This window comes from Elgaria multicarinata, chromosome 5 (genome assembly GCF_023053635.1).
Source record: "Elgaria multicarinata webbii isolate HBS135686 ecotype San Diego chromosome 5, rElgMul1.1.pri, whole genome shotgun sequence".
NCBI lineage: Eukaryota > Metazoa > Chordata > Lepidosauria > Squamata > Anguidae > Elgaria > Elgaria multicarinata.
Window position 1 is genome coordinate 52402909 of NC_086175.1, and position 20163 is coordinate 52423071.

The window sequence follows — 20163 nt, forward strand, 5'->3', positions numbered from 1 at the left end:
GAGTTTTAGCTTCTTGCTGAGTTTAAACATCCTTTGAAAAGAGGGTTCACATTTGTTATGACTTTTTTTTTCAAGCACAAGAACACACACCCAAACTATGCAAAGTCAACTATTTGTTTATTCATAATATTTGCAAATTGCTTAATATAATAAAATCCCTAAGCAGTTTACATATCAAAGTATTTAAAAATCACTGTTTAAAATACAGGATTAACAAACATTTACAACTTCAATAATAAAAGCAATAGAAAGCCTGTGAAGGCCTTTTCTACACCATACGGTGTAGAGGGAGGGAGGGGGTCGATCCTGGACTTACCTGCTTCCGGGATCATCCCAGGGTATCCAAATGGAAGCACAACATCTCGGATGGGAGGAAGGATGTTGTGCACATTGTGGCCGCCACTTTTTTAAAGGTAAAGGAGCTGGAGTGCATTTGTGCTCCAGCAAAAGCTAAGGTGTTTTTTTTGTTGTTGTTTTTAAAAAAGGCCTGACCCTGCTCCCCACCCCTGATGTCCCTGGACTGCCCCCAACCCAGCTCCTTCCCTCTGCTGGAAGAAGCCAGGACAGGTGCCTACACCTTATTATTATTATTATTATTATTATTATTATTATTATTATTATTATTTATATAGCACCATCAATGTACATGGTGCTGTACAGAGTAAAACAGTAAATAGCAAGACTCTGCCGCATAGGCTTACAATCTAATAAAATCATAGTAAAGCAATAAGGAGGGGAAGAGAATGCAAACAGGCACAGGGTAGGGTAAGCAGGCACAGGGTAGGGTAAAACTAACAGTATAAAGTCTGCACAACATCAAGTTTTAAAAGCTTTAGGAAAAAGAAAAGTTTTTAGTTGAGCTTTAAAAGCTGCGATTGAAGTTGTAGTTCTCAAATGTTCTGGAAGAGCGTTCCAGGCGTAAGGGGCAGCAGAAGAAAATGGACGGAGCCGAGCAAGGGAAGTAGAGGCCCTTGGGCAGGCGAGAAACATGGCCTCAGAGGAGCGAAGAGCACGAGCGGGGCAATAGTGTGAGATGAGAGAGGAGAGATAGGAAGGAGCTAGACCGTGAAAAGCTTTGAAGGTTAACAGGAGAAGTTTATATTGGATTCTGAAGTGAATTGGAAGCCAATGAAGAGATTTCAGAAGCGGAGTAACATGGTCAGAGTGGCGAGCCAAGAAGATGATCTTTGCGGCAGAGTGGTGAACAGAAACCAACGGACTGATGTGACGGTCTCGGGATGATCCCAAGACTGTGAGAAGAATCAGGTTTTCCCAGGTTCTTTTTAGTTATAGGAAAACCTGTGCCCGTCCCCCCCTGCCCCCAGGAGTTCTTGTGCATCATTTAGATGCACAGGGACTCAGCCGTGACCAGCCCGGACTGTCAGGCTGGTGTTGACCCTGCCATGTCTTCAGGAGTCTTCATTTAAAACACACTACATGTTCTGCTTCCTGAACCACATCTAGGAGGGTGTTCCAGCTGGTGGGTGCAAGGTAGGCAAGAGCAGGCATGGTCAGGCACCATTTTGAGGGCCCACACCCCAGAAGGGGAGCCTCAAAAAACTGGAGCTGGCACTGGGTGGGTGCCGCTATTGGAAAGGGCCACTTTCCAGATGTTACATGTTGACTTTCTGTTCTTCATGGCATGGCCACCAAGGTCTCCTCTCAAGATGTCAAAGGTCAGCTGGGTATACATAGTGGAAGGTGGTCTGTTAGGTACTCTAGTCTCAAATTATTTAGCACTTCGTATGTCAACAGCATAATTTCAGTAGTTAATAGTCAGCCAGTGCAGTTCTTTGAACACAAGGATACTGTGTACATCTAATGGGTACGAAAGTGCCACACTGGACACCTTCTGAACCAGGCACAAGGGCAGCCCCATGCAGAGTGCATTTCAGTAATCCAGTTGTGAGATTACCAGCTGGCATGAACCACCAGCTATGTTACATTCATCACTTCAGGCATCGTCAGAAGTCCACTTCACATGCTATCCACATATCATGCAACTGCCTGGCTTCACCCTAACATAAACTCTAAACAAATTAGAAAATAGTTTTGGGAACTACTAATTTGAGTCTACTCCCACACAGCATGATAGCACGCTGCAATTATAAGTTTGCTCATCTGAAGAATAAGGTTGCTTATCTGAAGAAATTGTATATAATGAAACAGGACTAATCTACCAGATTCCTGCATAACAAGAACGCAACTTCTTTTGCAGATCAAAAAAATATTTGAACTCAACAAGGCGTTTATTCCTTTGTGGTATAGGAATTCTGCTATATGTAAATGTAATTCGTTATGCTTATGATATATAACCTTGAGTGTTAAGATAATTGGCTATTCTGCTTTAAACACTTTCTGCAACTTGTCTAAGTTCGTATTGGATATAATAATTTATATGTGTAGGAGCGTATACAGACATCTCATAGTCTTTTGTTAAGTGCTTGACTATGCAGTTGGGTGCTCTTTGGGCTCTGTTCATTTTCACCCCCAAAATCTACACATTGGCATCTGAACTGGAGACGCCTACCAGGCTATGTAGAAGACTAGGCATGTCACTTTCCTCATAAAGTGAAACGCTGTGTGTTTGGGGCTCCAGATTTGTTCCTCTTATGCACAAAGGTTTCCTCTATTTAGACAGCCACATAGCATTCTAGCTAAGCTTCACTGCACATGTCTGAGGGGATCTGCATCTCATGATGGAGGGTCGACAATCCAGTGAGAAATAGATAAAAGCACAGTCCCTGTACTGGATCACAGACCTTTGAAACACAAGGAAGACATCTAGTGCAGCCTTTGACATAACTGCTCCTAGAACTCCAGAAAATATAGCAGTTTCTATTCTGTAATGTCCTATGGTTTGTCATGCTCTAGAGTAAGAACCATCCATTCATGGTCTTTGATGCTATGGTGTTTGAGACAGAGCAGCAAAAATAATTTTTTCTTTACAAATATGCAATATATGGAACATGTTTTTCCTTCTTTCCATGCCTTCACCTTAACCCAGATAGAAACTTTGAATGTGTATTGTAATTCTATTGATTCTGTGTATCTGAGAATGAAATTCTGGCAAAACACATTCAGAAGTCCTTGAACATTATCAAATATATGAAAGGTTGTTTGTTAAAATTTAGCATTTATCTTTCATTTCATATGTGGGAAAACAGCTATTATAAAACATTTAAAACCATGAAAGGTTGTAAATTCTGATAATATGAATAATTGTTAGAACCACAAGGAACTTTGCTTCCTTTTTGGTATTGTTTTCATTGTATCTACAAGGTCAGATTATTATGGTGGTTTTTAAAAGAATTAGTGCATATAACAACATTCTTTTATAAACAGGTACCTTTGAAGCAATCTCACCTTAAAGCAGCAGAATGATTATCCTTTTTCATATGATGCTTTATTTGTGGCAAGCAAGCAATGCAATAAATGGAAGGATTTCAAAGCCCAACATAGTGCTATTCATGGCTGATGACCTTGGCATTGGAGACTTGGGATGCTATGGAAACACAACTCTAAGGTTTGCTAACACTTTTAATGATCTATGTGCATGATATAGTTAAATACTCTAAAATGTTACAGTGATTTTTAGCCTGACATACACACCTACAAAGAGATTCTTCTGGTCAAAGTAATTGTAAAAGATACAACCACAAGGTTGCTTTTTTATCTTTCTGGTTGAAAAATAAAATGTATTCCTCTGTTTGGTTGACCTTTATTTGTTTCTTGCAGTCAGAAATGAAAACTATTAAAAATTGTCAGGCACCTGCCAATGCCCAAGCACTCTAGTAGGGCCCACTCTGGATGTCCTCCCTGGTTCCCCTTTATTTTTCTAGCCCTATATTTCCAGTATTGTGATATGGGTAGATCTAGTCACCATTTGAATTCCCGTAATGCCCATGAGATAGCATCGCCCTGAGGCATCATGAGAAATTAAAGTGCGGCTACACCCAGCTGTCCAATGCTACTTGGACCATTGTTACTACAGCTAGGTAAGCCTGCCGTGGTGTTCAGATAGAATAGGAGCTTCACCAAAGATGTCAAGAGTTTGCATAGTTGGGCTCCTGCTGAGGGACCACAGTCCAGCAGGAGCCCTCTGGAATTGCTCTTCCTCCTCACTATTGCAACCTGCTTGTTCATCTGCCTCTCACTCCAGTCCAGACAATGGCGGTAGTAAGAAGAAGGTGCAGTAGATGCCAATGGCTACTTTAAGCACTGTCAAGCGAGCAAACAAGCAGTACTGATGAGAAGGAAGATGAGGAGCCATAGCAGCTGGTGACAATGGTGGTGGGAAGGTAGGCTCATTGAGGGAGGTGTCCCATTGCAGATGTCTGTCCCAAGGGCCCTCAAAAACTTAGAGCTGGCATTGACCAGGAGATATGTTACATTGTATTTTATATCATGTTTTATACTGTTGTTTTATACTTTGAATGGTGTTAATTTTTGTGAACCACCCAGAGAGCTTCGGCTATTGGGCGATATAGAATCATAGAATAGCAGAGTTGGAAGGGGACTATAAGGCAATTAAGTCGAACCCCCTGCTCAATGCAGGAATCCACCTTAAAGCATACCTGACAGGTGGCTGTCCAGCTGCCTCTTGAAGGCCTCTAGTGTGAGAGAGCCCACAACCTCCCTAGGTAACTGGTTCCATTGTCATACTGCTCTAACAGTCAGGAAGTTTTTCCTGATGTCCAGCTAGAATCTGGCTTCCTGTAACTTGAGCCCATTATTTCATGTCCTGCACTCTGGGAGGATTGAGAAGAGATCCTGGCCCTCCTCTGTGTGACAACCTTCCAAGTATTTGAAGAGTACTATCATGTCTCCCCTCAATCTTCTCTTCTCCAGGTTAAGCATGCCCAGTTCTTTCAGTCTCTCCTCTTAGGGCTTTGTTTCCAGACCCCTGATCATCCTCATTGCCCTCCTCTGAACATGCTCCAGCTTGTCTGCGTCCTTCTTGAAGTGTGGCATCCAGAACTGGATGCAATACTCTAGATGAGGCCTAACCAGGGCCGAATAGAGGGGAATCAGCTTTTTCCTCAAGGATGACAGGATTTCAGCTTGCCTTTTTATGTGTAGGTGGTGGCTGAGGAGTCTTCTTTCAATTTTTTTTTAAAAAACAGCCCCTTCATTTGCAGGAGCTCACAACTCCTCTCCAGCTTCACAGCTCTTTCTGAATTCCCAGGAGACCATGTAATATTGCCCTTTCCAATAGGCATTCAGGAAGGCTCCAGGGCTGCAAAAGCTTCCAAAGCATGAGCAATTGGGGCTTTTAGACCTTTAGAAAAGTTCTGTTCTTGCTCACAACAGAACAAAGCAAGCAAAATGAGCATTTTTCTAAGCCTCCAAAAGCCTCATTTGTTCTTTGAAAGGAAGCTTTTTTTCAAAGCAGCTTCTGCAACCTGGGAGTTCTTCCTGAATGCCTGTTGGAGAGGGCAAGGTCATGTTGTCTCCTGGGAGTTCAAGAAGTGCAGCCGGGCTAGAGAAGAGTCTCATGCTGGGGATGTTTATCAAGTAAAGAAAAGAAAAAAGAAGACTCTTCATCCACTTCCCAAACTCCATATAGTCTATTCTGGAGGATACCACAGCATGAATAACAGTGGTGAGACATCATTGACAAATACAAAGGATCTTGGCAGTTTTGATAACCACTAGGATTGTGAAGGATGTCATATATTCTCTTGCTTGTATAAAACTCCTTGTAGGTTGAGAAAAGAAAAGCACATGTATAGTGAAAATACCACCACCCCTTCCATATTTAAGCACAGACTGGGGGATGTGACTTACAGATTGTTTCAAAACACATATTCCTTCAAATTTAGATTTACTTGATACACTGTGCTAATACCATCATCATCATTCACACTCATACACAGTACGTTGTAGTTCTATGCCACCTAACTGTTCTGCATATACTATATGTTGACTTATATCTATAAGTCACAATCTAGAACAGCCTTCCCTAACCTGGTAGCTCCCAGATGTTTTGAACTACAACTCCAATCATCCCTGACTAGTTGGCATGTTGTCTCAGGTTAATGGAAGTTGCAGTTCAAACTATCTGTAGAGTGCCAAGTTGGGTAAGGCTGATCTAATGGAACATCATGACCATTTTAAATAGCCTGAACTCGCTCATCTCTGCATATTCAGAATAAAGATGCAATTAAAGTGCTGTTTCTCTCCCCCTCCCCCACAGGACTCCCAATATTGACAAGTTAGCTAAAGAAGGAGCAAAACTGACTCATCATATAGCAGCCTCTCCACTATGCACCCCAAGCAGGGCAGCTTTCTTGACAGGCCGCTATCCTGTCAGATCAGGTAAAGTAAGTTCCTAAATCTGTATTCCAAAATCCACAGTCAGGCAATGCCTTTATTAGGGCCTACCAAGTATGCACAAAATTGTGGGCAAGCTTTTGTGATTTCCAGATCTCTTCACAAGGCAGCAAGTTACAGAAGCAGGTTGCGGAGAGAGGAAGTGGGGAAAGAGGGCCTGTTCAATGAGGCGCTAAGCCATGGTTAGGCTTCTAACCCTTTTGCAGCAAATAGTTAGCAAGCATGTTTAAACCATGGTTCTGTAGCCACCATAGTCATAGTGCCTAGTCATAGTTCTCATGACACACTAAGCCATAATGTTTATCTCAAAAGCTTAATCACTGTGGCTTAGCGTGTCATTTGAACAGGGTCATATAAAGGCATGATGAAGTCATGAAGTCTGCATCTTCTGGTTATTCCGAAAAAAGTGGTTTCCAGGCTGAGATTTTGGATTTTTTTCCTCATTGAGCAGCATGGTTTACCTTGTTTTATATATACTTGTTGTTTGCAATTAAAATATTTGTCCGATGTTTATGAATACTCTTAAGTGTATGGAAACAGATTCTTGCTCCAAGCCATTCTGTGCCCTGGTATATTCTTGAGTCACTGAAGCAAGTATCTAATCTAATCTGCAGAGCTGGCCCAATCATTAGGCAAATTAATGAAGTCACCTCAGGCAGTTGATATGAGACATCATAAAAGGGCACCAAATTGTTAATTATTTGTTCTTTTAGTTGTGTTTTTACTGCCAGGATAGAAAAAATTTCTGACCTGGGTGTCAAATTAACTTCACTGGCCTTGTGTACTATGCACCTTGACTTGGGGAAGGGAGGGGTGTGATTGGCTATTCTGCCACAGGCAGCAAAATGTCTTGTCACGACCTAGTTTACCTGAGAAGCCTCATAGTAGATTTTAATATTAGATGATTAGTTCTCCTTCATCCAAACTCTTTTGGAATGTATTCACTCCAGCAGCCTGTGCCTCCTTGGCTCTCCAAACGAGAAGATACCTATCAAATTTCACTTCTTTAGTAAAGTTATTGAAACAAATAAAAGAACATAATGAAAAAGAAATATCAGGTTGGACATAACTGACATTTTGACTGTTGGCATTATCACACACCATGACAGTTTCATTTTCTCTGAGTGAACTATGTTTCTTTTAGTCTGTAGCAATTCATAACTTTAGCATGAACAGTTGGTAGAGATCTGTGGATACTTACCTGCAAATACTAAACAGATTAGGCTGCAATCCTATCCACACTTACCTGCAAGTAAGGTCTGCTAAAAAGAATAGGACGTACTTCTCAGTCGACATGTATAAGATTATGCTGTCACTGCTTGAATTGAGTCCCCCAATTTCCCCAAGAAATTCGGACTTGTTTATTACATATATATGTGGATATTTTAGGAATGGGAGAATTTAGTAGTGCTATAATACATTTTGCAGGCGTTCTGAGTGGCCAAGAACATTATCTGTTCATAGCGGGATCTCCTCAGTAAAGCACTCTCCATGTATGCTACTTACTAACTTCATTATCATCTTACTCTTTTATAAAGGGGAGAAAAGAACTCCCCTTTCCTCAAGTATTGTCAAGGGGAAGAGGAAGAACACCTCCAGAAGACTCAATGCAATTTTGAAAAGTAGAATAAGATCCCGAGGGTGGGGGGCACTTATTAATGTGAGTTAGTTTAAGAAGTTGAATGTATAGCTAAGAAATGAAGAGGAATGTTATTGTTATGTATGTATATGATGTATTATGTGTTGTTAAATAAAACGATTTTAGAAAAGGAATTTTGTGGACCCCAACTTTCCTTCACAGTAACAAGTTCCATCAGTGAGGTGCTACTACTGAAAAAGCCCTATCCCTTGTGCCTAGTAGTCTGATTGTTCTCCAAGGGCAAAGAAGAAGAGTCTTGGTCAGCACTTTCTGATTCATAAGTCAACCTTTAATAGCACTTTTCCGAAGTAAGTCCCATTGAGTTTCAATGACAGTTATTCCAGGTACTTGGGTATACAATTGCAGCCTTAGCTACTGTACCGCACCTAGAACAGCCTTCCCCAACCTGGTGCCTTGCAGATGTTTTGGACATCAATGCCCATCCCCAGCCAGCATGGCCAATGGTCAGGAATGGTGGAACTTTTGGTCTAGAACATCTGGGAGCACCTGGTTGGAAAAACATTGACCTTGAAAAACACTCAGCAGAAATTTCCCCAATGGTTTTTATTCTCACTTTTGCATCAATGGAAACTCAAAAAAAATGATCCAGCATAAATGAAATAGAGTACTGTATTTCATACCTAATCTGAGAAAGTGTTGTTCCAAGACTGCTTCATTTTGAAGTGTATATATTCTGTTAATGAAAACTGTTTTGCCTCAACTTTTCTGTATTTTTTAATTCCTTTAGGAATGGCTAGCTTGCATTTAGTAGGAGTTTTTTTATTTTCTGCCTCTTCTGGTGGACTTCCTACTGAAGAAATAACTTTTGCAAAACTTCTGCAGCAGAAGGGTTATTCTACAGCTCTTATAGGTAAGACTGATCATGATGTACATGCTTGGTGTGGCAGTTTTGTTTGTTTTAGAAATGTATTCCCTGGTTTTTGACCCAAAATTGTTCCCCCAAAGCAGCTTACAAGTTAAATAACACAATTTAACAAAGTAAATAACACAATTTAAAATAAAACAGGAAATGCCAATAGAAATTCCAACAGTAAACTACAATATCATTGAGACCCAAATACCCTCTGAAATAATAATTTAAAAAAATGTTATCGAGCAAGCTCAATAGATTGGTGATGTTGTAGTTGTCCCTGAGCTACTGAATTGTGTATCCTAGAACTATTGAATCTTATATGCTTTGTGATGGTGTAACTACGTTACACATTTTTCGCATTCTGTTAATTATTGCATATTGTTAATTCATGGAACTAGTTTACAACTCACCTTGACATCTAGCAGGTTTTAAGTATTCTTTCACAACATAAAAGCAATAATCACAACTTGATATGTTGGGTTGGATCCAGACTTAAGCAGGAACTACACTATTGCTTTAAAACGGTTTATAACAGTAGTGACAACTGTTGGGGCCCAGGACACACACAATATACAGTTTTCAAACCATTTTCAAAGTGGCATATCCTGCTTGGTGTAGATCTGGTCTACTTAGAGTAAACTTAAGTTAGTTATAACTATCTTGATTCTCAAATTTAATGGATATGCGTTAAGTATGATTAAATGAATATATAAGCAATGTTAATAAAATGCTGAGATTTCATCAGGTTCAATGTTTTTTCTTTGTCTGAATCCCTGTGAAATTCCAAAATAACCATAGGAGCTCGAAGACTACCATAAAATAATCATTACACTAAAGCACGCTAGTGGTTGTTTTACTGTAGAAGAGGATTTTAAAACAACAACATCAAAACTAATGTCCATTACTGAACAGAACTTAATCTGTCAGTTTAGGATTCTATCACTTTGTTATTTTTTTCCTATCTTAAGGTCAGTTCATCCCAAACTTTGACAATTTTTAAGTTCCCATGAACATGTGTATGCATTTTTGTGTGTGTTTCTCCTACTATGGGCAATTTTCATGTACTTTTTCCTGATATGCAGAATTTTTGCAAGCAGTTTTCCAAATGAAGATTCATTTTATTTATTAGATGTACTTACAATTATTTTTAGGCTGCCTTTAAGGGTAAAACTCAACAGCTCATTATTGAACAATATTTTCACAAATGTATTAATTTTTATCTGCAACTTTTTTTTTTACACTCATTTTTCTTTGTGCATTTTTGATTGGAGAATCCCATTGCAAAATCTGGAGAAGTATGAATCTTGAAGGATAACAGTTTTGGTTCACATATTGGTTCAAAAGTGCAACATTAGGTCAGTTTGCATTATTAACATGTGAACCAAACGAATTTATTCCTCATCTGTAATCTCCATTCTTGATTCCTTAATAGCTGATAAATAAAATGAAAACCTAACTTTCAGTCTTGATACTACATAGACCCCGTTCAGATGATACTTTAAGCCACAGTGGGTAAGCATTTTGAGCTAAACTATATGGCTCAGTGTGTCGTGTGAACCATGACTTAGGATGCTGTGTGAACCATTCCTAACCATGGTGGCTACATAACCATGGCTTAAGCACACTCCCTAACTATTTGCTGCAAAAGGGTTGACAGCCTAACCATGGCTTAGCGTGTTGTCTGAACAGGTCTATAGTGTTATCAGCCTGTTATCTATGAATCACTGCCCTGGTTCATACACTATGGGCTCACTCGTATGCATGGTTAGAAAAAGGTCTTACAACTCCTAGCATTCACCAGCCAGCATGGCTGGGTGAGGTATGCTGGGATCTGTAGGACTATTTGCTGCCTAAATACGCATAAGATCGCACTCTGAGGAGACCAGTGATCTTCTTCACATAGTGAAGGACTAGATGGGCACTCTTCACTTGATAGTGATTATAATGGGAGTCGCCCAGGGTTTGCATTCCTAAGGGTTAAGGATCTTTAATAGCACAAAAGAGCCAAAAAGAATGCAATGGGAAGGCCACAGGGCTACAACTGAAAATCCATCTGAAAGATATGTATGCCTCTTTTAATTTAGGCAAATGGCATCTTGGAATTAACTGCAACAGCAGTGATGATTTCTGCCACCACCCTTTAAATCATGGATTTGATTATTTCTACGGGAACCCTGTGAACAATATTAGAGACTGCAGACCTGGGCACGAAAGCGTGTTTATCAGAGGGATTAAAAAGTTCATGAATACAGGACTCCAGATCGCTGGGATTGCTCTAATCTCTTTGGAAGTTCTTCATTATATTGGCCTCTTCCACATTCCTCACAGAGTACTGGGCTATTTCTTATTAATGGTTTCGGTGTTCATTGGACTCTTGCTGTTCTTCTTTTATAACTTTCGGTATCTAAACTGCTTCTTGATGAGAAATCACAATATTATCCAGCAACCCTGGAGTTATGAGAACCTAACTGAGAGATTTACAGAAGAAGCCAAAAGTTTTATAAGAAGGTAAGTGTGTCTAGTTTAATGATTCTGGAATCTCACTCTCATACCTGTGATATGGTGGATGAATACAATGGGAATAGTTTTCCTTCTGTTCATGCTATTAACATTTAAAGGTAAATAAATAAAGTGTGAAGTGAGTGAGGGCTGCCACTGGATCCCAAGGGATTTGTAGAGCATCCATGGTCTTATTAGTAAAGGGATATTTTAGAACAGCTGTTTAGACACAGTTTGTAGGGTTTGTCAAATAGCTCACTGAACATACAGGTTAAAATTATCTGGTAGACAGGTTTGCACATTAATCTATATCATTCATCGGTTTAGTCTTACAAAAATACTACTTATATGTATTCGCCAGTAATCTGTTGGTCCCATTATTCAAAGCTGCCCTTTGGCTTTGAGATGACTTGGCCATTAAAAAAAATGTGTGGATCAGAGCAGCAGAGCCAAACTACAGGTTATGGTAATCACAGGCCCTTAAACCATGGCTAAGCCTTGAATAAGGCTTTTTGCCTTATTCACCATGGTTAAAGTCATGGTTTAAGGTGTCTTCTGACAGAGTGTGTAGCTAAGGCTTAGCTTTTTATTAACTCTGGTCTTTAATTACATGGGGCCCCGATTCAGATGTGAACCACTGTGCTACAGGAGGGGAGGACAACCCATTTTTCCTTACAACAGTGGAGATTCCCCCCACCCTTTTTTAAATCTCTCCAATCCCCCCTCCTGTAAGTGTGTGGGAAATTTTGAGGGGAATTTGTGTGTGGGTGTTATTATTATTTATTTATTTATTTATTTATTTATTTATTTATATAGCACCATCAATGTACATGGTGCTGTACAGAGTAAAACAGTAAATAGCGAAACCCTGCCGCATAGGCTTACATTCTAATAAAACCATAATAAAACAATAAGGAGGGGAAGAGAAAGCAAACAGGCACAGGGTAGGGTAAACAGGCACTGGGTAGGGTAAAACTAGCAGTATAAAGTCAGAACAAAATCAAGTTTTAAAAGCTTTAGGAAAAAGAAAAGTTTTTAGCTGAGCTTTAAAAGCTGCGGTTGAACTTGTAGTTCTCAAATGTTCTGGAAGAGCGTTCCAGGCATAAGGGGCAGCAGAAGAAAATGGACGAAGCCGAGCAAGGGAAGTAGAGACCCTTGGGCAGGCAAGAAACATGGCATCAGAGGAGCGAAGAGCACGAGCGGGGCAATAGTGTGAGATGAGAGAGGAGAGATAGGAAGGAGCTAGACAGTGAAAAGCTTTGTAGGTCAACAGGAGAAGTTTATATTAGATTCTGAAGTGAATTGGAAGCCAATGAAGAGATTTCAGAAGTGGAGTTACATGGTCAGAGCGGCGAGCCAAGAAGATGATCTTAGCAGCAGAGTGGTGAACAGAAACCAACGGACTGATGTGAGAAGTGGTGTGGGTGTTGAATTCTTCTCTCCTGGTTTGCAGTGGTCCCAATCCGAATTGGGCCATGTTTGTTTACACTACAGTAACTAAGAAACTAACCTTAACTACATCAGCCTTCCTCAACCTGGGGCGCTCCAGAGGTGTTGGACTGCATCTCCCAGAATGCCCCAGCCAGCTGGCTGGGGCATTCTGGGAGTTGTAGTCCAACACCTCTGGAGCTCCCCAGGTTGAGGAAGGCTGAACTACATGATATGTGGTTAGTGTAATGTGTAGTATAGCTCTCATATGTCGTCTTAGCTCTTACATACCTGCAGGATGGCCAAGAACCTGCAAAACTGTTTTTCTTAACCAGAGACTGCACTTAAGGAAATCATTTTTGAGTATTCTAGGAAAAGAGACAGTTGTTCTTTGTTTTTTCAATTGAGCCCCAGAGATACTGCTACTGCTTGTGAAGGCTGATGCTGTTTTGGACCTAGCGCTTCCTGCCCCTGTTCTGCACGCTACTCCTGTTTGTTTGTAAATAAATAAATATTACAAAACATCAGAAGTCTTCAGTCCTCCAAAAGGAAAGTGACTTTGGACATTCAGAATGAAATTATTATGTATCATGTATGTAGCAGATTTATTTTAATTTGCAAGTAGTTAATGGTGAAAAGACATCAGCCTCCATGTGCTAATTATTTTAATTAACACTACATTCAGTGCAGGGGGAGTGTAATGTTGTGATGAAGAAGGAATTTCACCAGGTGCTGCATACAGTCCCTTTTCTATACAACTGTTAAAGGTGCAGAAGCCTTGTCCTCCTTTCCATACAGTCACCCTAGAGAACCCAAGTATGAACTCCTCCGCAGAGCTCTCATTTTTGCATTCTTCTGCCAAACTGCATTTATTTCATTATTGATCTAAACTTTCTTCTCCTGTATTGGCACTAACAGAGAAAGGTGTATATGTGCTTGTATTTGCAAATAATAATAATAATAATAATAATAATAATAATAATAATAATAATATGTTTTCTTGAGTTTGACAAAGCCTATTTATAGTCTTATGGGAAAGCAAAACGTACATCATTCTCGGATGCTGTATATCTGAAGATTAAGACTGTGAAATGGGACTGAGAAATGAAATGTCAAACGCATGTAGCTATTTGAAAGCATGGGGAAATTACTCTGCATAGGAATAGATAACTCAGACATACAATAGTTGTTGTTTTAAAAAAATTCTTAACCTATAAATAACAGTCACAATCTTCTCATTTTTGTTCTATATTTGAATTTGTTCTTGACGCCTTTTTTTTTTCATTTTTATACTCATTTTTAAATTCAGCCATACCTTAAATGCCATTTTGATATGATCTGTATCAAGCTATAAAATGTGAGCTGTGCCAAATGTTTGCCTTTTAGGAGCCACAAACTGTTTTTGGCTTAAATAATATTTTACAAATATGCATATTCTTCAGTTTTGTATTTGCAATATATGCATGCACAGTTTATTAGTGAGGAGGCCATAAAGTACCTTTTCCGGGTGTATGAGCTTTTACAGGTAAATAGGATATAGGGGGAGAAATCGGTGGGTGTGTGGGGGAGGAAATCCCAAACACCACTGTCAGTTCCTGAAGCTTCCCTGCCTGCTGTTCCTGCCTGTTCACCTGCCCAATCTGAGCGAGCAAAGATTGAGAGCAGGAGTAGACAACACCCAAGGGTTTCGGGGACAATTTCACTCCCCTGGAAGGCCACACTGCTCAAATTGCTGTAAAACAAAGCTAAACAGGCCCTATTTTGCCACGGTGGCCTCGCCTCATTTCAGCAGAATTTTCTTCTTCTTCTGCCACCATTATGACAAATTTGGTTGGAGCAGGGTGCAGAGGGGTGTGCACAGAAGGGCAGGCCGCATGTTTTGCCACCCTGGATTGAAAGGAACAAAGAGAAGCAGCAGCAGCAGCAACGTCCTCGTATCATGTTCTCTTTCTCTGGGAGGTGGTGCCAATTAGACCCAGAAGCAAGGAAACAGGCAATAGCTACAACCAGTGAAAAAGATGGAGAGGCCACACAGACATAGCAGCACTGAAAGTATAAGTCTCCACCCCATTCAAGACATGGACCTGGTATTGTATATAAGTCTTCAATATTATTCATGGGCTTTAAAGAATTCTACTTTGAACACACAAACCATGGGTCCAAAATTATTATTTCTCAGGCCTTTGAATTTATTGTTTTCCAGAAAATTGAAAACTCTGCCCCCTCCCACGCACTGGGGATCACGCTCGGCACCAGCACACCACATATTGGGGCAACTGGTTGGGTTGCTGCCACTGGGCTGCTGGTGTGGCCAGACATCTCTCCACATACAGCAGTCACCTAGAGGAACAGGAGGGGCAGTCAGCAGAACTATGCTGGGCTGGGTACCCTAACGTGGTGGTGCTGCTGTCTTCATTATGTCTGCCTTGTCCACAACGTGTACACACCAGGGGCGGCATAATTTGTGGTGTGGCATTGCAATAGAATTAACTTTTATCAGAAAGAAAAGGATTGATCTGTAGGTTTCATTCAAGGCAAAATTCAGGATAAATTGCAGTTCATGGCTTGATTTTAGGAATTTTATTAGAAACGGAATTGATTGCCAGCACCCTCTTCTATCTGTGCTAGTGTTTGGTAAGCCTGGGTAGAGGTCTTGAGCAGACTCTGCTGCCTCCTTTCTCTCCTGGCCCAGGTTACCCCAGTATTATAAAAAGTGGTGTCTTAAACCAAAGTCAATCCAAAAAACAAAAAGGGTTTAGAAAAATTAGCATGATACAATGTTCAACATTCAAATGGAACTATACAGACTAAAATAAAATAACTGAATCACTAATTAAAATCTTTGGTATTTGAGGCTAGAATGCTGTAAATAATTTTATCCCACTGATGAAGACCCTGTGGGTCATAACGCTTTTGGGATAGCTGTGTTTTATGTTTGTGCACTATTTAGTTTGTATTTCAATTTTATGTATTTGTTAAAGTATTAAATATGTATATTACTAAGTGTGTCTTAATACTCTTCATGGACCAGGTTACCCCATCACACTTACGCCAGGCAGTGATAAGTCAGTGGAGGTGGTGGCACACTGGTCCTCAGCACAGCATTTTCTCTCACTGTGGACTGGGCTGGGTACTGGATCAGCCAGACCGGTTCCTAGGAAAAGAAGCTTCCTTGCTTGCCAGAGATGCTTAAGACAAGGAGAACCTTGATTTCTTGTCAGCCTGCTTCTCAGTTTCTCTGGCTTTCAGAACAACTTCTCTTGCCAGAAATACCATGAGATGTAGTCTCAGCTATTCCCTGCATCCCTAGTGCACAGACAACCTTCCTATTCCACTGTCTCTCTAGTGCCTCTGGGGCAGGGCAAGAGAAGAAGCAGTACCAAAATAGAGGTAGCTTAAAAATTTAAAGCAGTTACCTTGTTGAATAATCAGGAGATTTCTTGTGACATCCCTAGTGTCTTGGCAAGGTGGAGCAAGCCAATTCGCTTCTGCTTCTACGCCTCTAATCGGAGCAGAGCACATCCCTAGTTTGTATGATATCAGACCTCGGAAAGACCTCAACTACTCCTCTGCGCGTCCCTGAAACCTGTACTGTTTAACTTGACTCCCAATGGATATTTCTGGCACACCGACCTCGGACAGTTAATTGATTATTCTAGCCGTGGCTTATCCTGCAGCTCCTGTGATTTATAACACCTAGTTCTTAAACCCTTACTATTCGATCATAGGGATGAGTAAATGAGTGATATTTGTCAGGCTTCCTGACTTCAGTCGTTGACAAATCACACTTTGGGTTGTTGGAGGAACCGTTCACACTGTCTAGGGCTTCCTACACAGCAGTGTGGCTGGCTATAAACTAAGGTGTCGCCTTGCTATGCTTCTATTTTGCTATTGTGGCAGGTCTATCCAGTGAAATTTTAGAATGTTTTTAGGATGTTTTAAGGATGTTTTGAAGATGTTTTAATCATGTATGGTATGTTTTTAATCAGTTTTTAATGTGTATTTTATATCATGTTTTTATACTGTTTGTTTTATACTTTGAATGGTTTTAGTTTTTGTGAACCGCCCAGGGAGCTTCGGCTATTGGGCGGTATAAAAATGCAATAAATAAATAAATAAATAAATAAATATTCAAGATTGCTCAAATTCTCCAAATGTTGTCTCACTGTGCATCTCTTGCCTGATTCCCATTCCCATTTGTGATCACGGCTCGATTTACCCAACCAGGAAACCTGTGCAAATCAAGCAGTGATCAAGCAGGACATTTGGGCAAATCTCCCCAAATTTGCACAAATTTCCTAATTTGCGCAAATTCCCTCCATAGCCTAAAGCGGAGCTGATTCAGCCTATTGAGGAAATTTTCACACATCGAACTGAGAACTGGGAACGAGCCGAGCATGTATTCACAATTTGCAAATATTTTCAGCGGACACATGCTCGTGCTTGTGTTCAGGGCTTCGAATGGGCAGGTTTGAGAAAGGTTCTGAGGTTCAAGAGGTCGGCCCTTAGTCAATAGGCAAGAGAACAACTGTTGTTACTAGTTCTTAATGTTACTAGTACTTAATCTGTTTAAAACCTATTGATAAGTCTTTTCTTTCCATTAAACGAGTCATTCATGACACACTTGAAAGTGAGCCAGGTCCTGTGGATTTTTTTTTATAAAGAAAAACAACTTTGTTAAAGGGATAGAAATGAAATATTTAACCCCAGCATAAAGAAGAATTTGATGCAGGTTAAAGAATGACATGTTGGGCTTCTAAAGTTTCATTGTCATGTGACCAGGTAGGAACACTACACTTTATGCAAGCACCAAGTTTACTTTATTGTCCTTGCAGTGAATAAAACTTAGATGTGTCGAGAAAGGAAGGTCTGTCTTGGTAAACTGTGTAAAAGGGAATAGTAGTAAATTTTCAAAGGCTCTGTTTGCTGAAGTGTTTCAGTTAATAAAACAGGACTTTAACTCTTATTGTCAAATCTCCCTCCCACTTACAAGCTGATGTGCCATTCTATTTTCAAGGTCACAAAAGATGTAGTCAATCATTATTTTCCTGCCTAGAGGTTTGGTGTAAGAAAAATAGCCATCTCTGATGTTCTAATCTTAAGGATATTAATAGGTGAGATGCTTCACCTGAGAGCTGGCTGTCAATCAGTGCTGGCAGATTTAAAAAGCCAACCAGTACATGATTTCTTTTAGTCATCCATATGAGCCATTGATTAGATACCTGCTCTTGTAGTAAGAATTCTGTGTTGTGTTGGCATTCTTTATATCACTACAGGGGTTGTTATCTCCTGAAAATGGGCATTTGTAATAGAAGTGGTGACTTGTACCTGTCCTGTATTTATCGCTGTAATCCTATGTTCCCATTAGATGCTGTTGCAAGAGATATAAGTTCTCCCTTTGGTGCTGTTTTTAATCAATCTGCCTTAGTTATTTTGTACTGCTATGTGGGAAATGGGATTGCTGTCTTGCAATTTTAGGTTTGAGCTCTCAGCTCAAGATCTCTGTTTGATTTATTATTATGTGGAAGATGACAGAGTTAAGCAGTCCCATTCCCAGTCACAATATATAGAACTAAGATGAACTATAGAACTATAGAAACATTCCTGCTTGGATAATGTATGTAGAACAGGTGGATGTTTTTGTGCAAAGTATTTGTGAAACATGCAATTATTATTGCGTATTCATTTAAATAAATAAATAAATAAATATATTTATACACTGCCTCTCAAGAGAAGTAACCCTCCTACTCTTAATATGTGAGACTCAGGTACTGATAGTCAGTGTGGCAGTACAGGTGTTAGGAGTAACTATTTTTTTTTACATCTGAAATATTGAAGAGTATGTTTTCCAGATGCAACCCACTCACTTCATTGAGTGGAACTAAATGAGAGTTAAGTCACTGAAAACTGAGCCAGTTTGGGGTTCCACTTCTTGGTCACTCTAGACTGTGACCAAGAGAGAAACTCAAAGAACTGTTCTTTAGAAGTATGTTAATGTATAACTAAGGAAAGTTTTTTTTTAATGTATTGCTTGGAATACATTAAAATTTACTTCATATTATAAGTCTCTTCCTTTTTCTTCTGTTTCAGGAACAGTGATGCTCCATTTCTTCTTTTCCTGTCTTACCCTCATGTCCATACAGCTCTTTATGCATCGCAAGCTTTCAGAGGAAAGAGTAAACATGGATTATACGGGGATGCTGTGGAAGAAATGGACTGGAGTATAGGTATGTTCAGTAATTACTTATGATTTTCCTGAGCAAATGCATTTGGTGGTTTTTTTTTTAGAAATTTGCAGCGTTGAACAAAATGTACTTTGGCAAGAACATATAGGTTGTTGTCCTAAACTATTTACATAGAAGTAAGACAAAATAAGTTCAGGATGTCCATCTAATGTTGAAAGTTAATCTTTGGATCATGTTAGAGAAACTGATGATAAAATGTGTGCATTTCCTCCCATTATGAATTGTTAAAATGAAAGCTGGGCTAAAGCTGTTTTTGCAGTTGTCCTCACAAGGATTTATAATGAAGATATGGCAAAATCCACAGAGTGAGCATAGAACTAGACATAACCAACAACACAAAGTTGCCACCACTCAATGGCTCAGTTCAGACAACACATTTGTCAATGCAGTATGAAAACTCTACTCAATAGTTGAGTTTTTAGGCGGTTCTCCCCACACAACGTGTTCTAACTCCACCGTTGTATGACGGTGGGCTACAATGGAGTTGAGTTAAATCCATCATGATGTTTGATTGACAGCCACCCTCTCTCCTCTCCCGGTCCTCCCGATGGTATCCCATCAGCCATTGCTGCAAAAAAGCAGCCTGCTAGAACACTTCTGAAAGTGCTTTGCTTGGTATCATATTAAAATCTGGCCAGATGGTGGGAGAAAATCATCACCAAGGCACACCATGAAACCATGGTGTGACCTCTCTACCATATTGTGTGAAGAATAATAATAATAATAATAATAATAATAATAATAATAATAATAATCAAATTATTTCTTACCCGCCTCTCCATTCTGATCGAGGCAGGGAACAACAATAAATGATAAAATACATAAAACTGAGTTAAAACATAATATACATTGTTAAAAACATCCTGAAAAACATTCTAAAATAATCTTAAAATTCCACTGGATAGGCCTGCCGGAAGAGATCAGTCTTTATAGCTTTCTTGAATGCTAGTAGGCCGTTCCACAGTCTGGGAGCAGCAGAAGAGAAGGTCCTCTAGGTAACAGTTGTTAATCTAGTTTTTGCTAGCTGAAGTAGATTTTTCCCAGAGGACCTGAGTGTGCAGGGCAGATTGTACAGGAGAAGGCGATCCCACAGGTAGCCTGGACCCAAACAAAGAAGCATCTTTGGAGGGACATAAATAAGT

At 39.9% G+C, this 20163-nt stretch overlaps 1 protein-coding gene across 3 annotated transcripts in view; it reads left to right on the top strand.

Annotated features, from left to right (window-relative positions):
* The window catches only part of STS (steroid sulfatase), a 119874-nt gene that overhangs the window by 35386 nt on the left and 64325 nt on the right, over positions 1 to 20163 (top strand). For 2 of the 3 annotated variants that reach the window (XM_063126350.1, XM_063126352.1), the window contains exons 2-6: positions 3346 to 3526; positions 6200 to 6321; positions 8724 to 8846; positions 10934 to 11357; positions 18867 to 19003. In XM_063126350.1, coding sequence (XP_062982420.1) covers positions 3381 to 3526; positions 6200 to 6321; positions 8724 to 8846; positions 10934 to 11357; positions 18867 to 19003 — 952 coding nt within the window. In that variant the 5' untranslated portion in view covers positions 3346 to 3380. Of the gene's footprint in view, positions 1 to 3345; positions 3527 to 6199; positions 6322 to 8137; positions 8284 to 8723; positions 8847 to 10933; positions 11358 to 18866; positions 19004 to 20163 lie in introns of those variants that run through there. The other variant, XM_063126351.1, reaches the window with a different exon arrangement.